At 45.1% G+C, this 3,889-nt stretch overlaps 1 protein-coding gene across 1 annotated transcript; it reads left to right on the plus strand.

Moving 5' to 3' along the window:
- The first annotated feature begins 1,970 nt into the window (after nucleotides 1-1,970).
- On the plus strand, nucleotides 1,971-3,311 carry LOC129235815 (uncharacterized). The gene has a single exon (XM_054869857.1). The coding sequence runs from the start codon at nucleotides 1,971-1,973 to the stop codon at nucleotides 3,309-3,311; it is 1,341 nt and encodes a 446-aa protein (XP_054725832.1).
- Nucleotides 3,312-3,889: the final 578 nt, after the last annotated feature.

Here is a 3,889-nt window from a genome sequence, read left to right on the forward strand (position 1 = left end):
CGCGTTGACTGGAACCTCTGTATGATGTCAAGATTTGATTTTCAAGCTGAGTCCAGATTTGCACTCCGTATGTACAATATTAGTTTCAGTATTGATTTATATGGCGGCCGCCGTAGCCGGGTTGGTGCGTGACTACCATTCGGATTTCTGAGAGAGAACGTGGGTTCGAATCTCGGTGAAAGACCAAAATTAAGAACAATATTTTTCTAATAGCGGTCGCCCCTCGGTAGGCAATGGCAAACCTCCGAGTGTATTTCTGCCATGAAAAAGCTCCTCATAAAAATATCTGCCGTCCGGAATCGGCTTGAAACTGTACGACCCTCCATTTGTGGAACAACGTCAAGGCGCACACCACAAATAGGAGAAGGAGCTCGGCCAAACACCCAAAAAGGGTGTACGCGCCATTTATGTATATGTATTGATTTATATATGAGCAGCTCATTGTTCATCGAAAGCTCTGATTTATGGCCAAGTATGCAATAAGGGGAGCGAGGCTTTATTCCAAGCTGTTTCCGCTTTGAGAATATATGATATCGCCAAGTAAGACGTCGATCAAAATTAGTGTCTAAGTTTTTAGCAATGCTCGCTTGGGTTATCTCGCGGTTGTTAAGACGCACTGTGGGATAAGTATCCTGGCGGTGTGTGAAAGTTGTTTGCGCTGATTTTGCTTCATTGGTTTTTATACGCCATTTGTTTAGTCATGTGTTAAGGCTGTCACGGTTTTGCTGAAGTTAATTAGAAGCGATAGATGCATGACTATTTCCAGCCATTACTACAGTATCATCTGCGTATGTAGCTGTATGTGGGCTGACTGTTAAATATACTGGTTCCAGCACACTTCTCTGCGTCACACCTACATTGATTTCATAGAGATTGGTAATTTCTTCATTTCTTTTAACTCGATAATGTTTGCTTAGTAAGTATAATTTTAGTAGCGTAGAGAAATTATGAGGCCCTCGTGCCATACCTTGTCAGACGCTTGAGTTATGACTTGAAAGACGCAACACAGTATTCTCTATATTCGAATGCTTCTCTGGCAAAATTATATGCAGAGTTAACCTGCTCGATAGTGAAGTGATGTTTCCTGAATCCAAACTGCTGCGTAGGTATAAGAATTTGTGCAATTATAGGATTGAGCCGATTTAGAAAACGTTTTTCGAAGGCTTTCGATAAAAGAGGAAGTAGATTTATTGAACTATAGGATGACACCATATCCAAGTGACTAACAATGTCTTCAGAAAAGTTGATCCCGGACCATTCTCTTTCATAACCATTTCTTCGTGTTGATTAATGCTTATTAGAAAAAACATTTTCTAAATTATTGGTATTTCGTGCACACAGCAGGTTTCGAGCACTGTCGAATGATAGTCCCGCAGAAATTTATTCAGCTATAGCGATAGGGCCATCTTATAAATTGTAAAAAATTCTCAAAAATTTAATAAATTTCAAAAATATTTTTTTTTTTTTTCTTACTTTAACTGCTGGTCGGCAAAACCCCTCCACTGAACCCTCCCCGAGGGTGCCGACTGGAAATAGGTACCACAGTTCTCATCCTGCACTCAGTTGAGAGGTAGCTAGCTAAGGTAAGACTCCACGGATAAGTGTTCGTTACTCCTTAATAGTACAGCATTTGTAAATGGAGTTTTACCATGGTGTGAGGTAAAGGGCCGGATCAAGGTGTCATGCGACCCGTGCCGAGGATCAGCCTGGCTGGGGGCCCTTTTCAAAAATAGCCCAGTCACTAACGTGAGCTTACGGATACCTGGCGCCCTCCGTAATAACTAGCCTTGCCTGTGTAGTTCGGAGCTATGCACAGGTGGACATCTCTTCTCCGACACTCGTGGGACCAACATATGAACAATTTAAACTCAAAACAACATAAGCAAACAAAAGAAACTAACAAATCAGAAGGGGCAGCAAGCTCCGAGAAGCGAGCAGCGTTCAAAACGAGCTCTCAATCTGCCACCACGATGACTGTAGTCAAACTTAGTCAGAGTGGACCGGCGGCAAGCGCTGACACTGGGACTGAGGTTAAGCCTAGCCCCAGGACATCGGCACCTCCTGCGGTGGTTATCGGAACCAGACCAATTAGTCGACGTCCTGTGGCTATGCGGAGAGCTGGTGAAGAGACTGCCACAGGTAGCACCGAGGCCAGTGCTCCTGCCGGAAAATGGCCGACAGTAAGGATCACTGATCCAACTAAAGCAGGGTACCTGGAGAGGCGTAATGCCGCCAGGATACTCAAAAGGCTGCACGATTCTCCACCAACAACGGAGGAGCTGACGAAGGAGGTAAGTGAGTCGATAGAGTGGGCGAAGAAGGTTCTTCCTAACTTCACCCTCGAAAGGCCAACCACATCGTCAGCTGCCACCAAAAGACAGAGGTCTACTGAAGAGGTTAAACCGTCAGCGAAAAGACCGAAAAATCGAGGCATAGCGCCTAATAAATCGTTTGCGGAAGTGGCCCGCAATCGCATCATCATTGGTGTCCTGGATGAGGGTGATCCCGAAGGAAGAATTCCCAGAGCCCAATGGAAATGGGTGCAGGCCGCTCTGACCAACGTAACGCTGGAAGTGCTACTAAGCAATCCAGGTCCGCCCCCATCATGTACTGATGCTGGCTGGTACCAAGGCCAGATCAAAATTATAGCCTGCGATGACGAAAGATCGGTGGAGCTATACAAGACTGCAATAGCGAAGATCGGGGAAGTCTACCCTGGAGCGAAGCTCGTGGTAGTAGACAAAAAAGACATCCCGTCTCGACCGAGGGCACGAGTTTGGGTCCCTACACCCTCTGACCCACAGCAAGTCATGCAGATAATAAGTGCATGCAACCCAGGCCTTCCTACGGGGAGCTGGAAATTTGTCAAGGCCTTTGACAATACCGTAACAGTAGACGGTGTGGTGACGAAACGTGCCACAACGCAAGTAATGCTGTTACTAACAAACGATTCTCTAGAACCTTTGGCGAAAAGCGAAGGTATGATAAATTATGGTTTTGGCAAGGTTAAGATCAGAACCTATAAAACAGATGCTGATGCCATCGACCAATTGGCCTCAGAAATTGAGGCCAATGACGCTGAGGAAGATCCTATGGAGTCCTCAAGCGATGTCGAAAGCATCGACATAGAAGGATACTGCTCGTCAGGGTCTGAGCTCACAGCTAGACTCAAGAAAATGAGTACAAGTACGACGACTGAGCTTAAAGCTGGTTTGAGTACAACATACTCAGAAAAAGAGCTCTTGAGCGACTCACAAGAAGATACAGAGAGTGTTAACCATGCGTCTTCTACAAATAAATTTACATCATAGTAAACTAGCATCGCAAGCCCTAATTGATCGCATGGCAGCAGACAACCCTGATTTTGTCCTCATTCAGGAGCCATGGATCAATGGAGGGCGCATCTGCGGGTTGAGGACACCGAAATATAAGCTGTATACAGCAGACTGTGAAGGTAAATCAAGGTCTTGTATTATGGCAAAAACAGAACTAACCACATTTATGATTTATAAATATAGCAATAAAGACACAACTACGATAAGCTGGGAGACAGATGGTAACAAGTACCGGCTATCGTCCTTCTATATGGCACACGGGGATCCAGTCCCATCGCAGCTGTTAAAAGAGCTAATACTGGACAGCGAAGCCTGCGGCAAGATACTACTTATGGGAGGCGACGCAAACGCCCATCACACTACCTGGGGTAGTTCAGATATTAACGAGCGGGGTGAGTCACTCTTTAATTTTATTATGAGTACCAAATTACTGCTCTGCAATCGCGGTAATGAGCCTACCTTTATTGTACGTAATCGTCGGGAAGTCCTTGACATTACGTTAGTCTCAGACTCAATTATAGATAGAATAGTGAATTGGAGGGTGCTTAATGCAC

Source organism: Anastrepha obliqua, chromosome 1, assembly GCF_027943255.1.
Source record: "Anastrepha obliqua isolate idAnaObli1 chromosome 1, idAnaObli1_1.0, whole genome shotgun sequence".
NCBI classification, from domain to species: domain Eukaryota; kingdom Metazoa; phylum Arthropoda; class Insecta; order Diptera; family Tephritidae; genus Anastrepha; species Anastrepha obliqua.

Excerpts from the sequence above, each read along its gene's own strand:
- LOC129235815 (XM_054869857.1), top strand. The coding sequence starts at position 1,971 with ATGACTGTAGTCAAACTTAGTCAGAGTGGACCGGCGGCAAGCGCTGAC.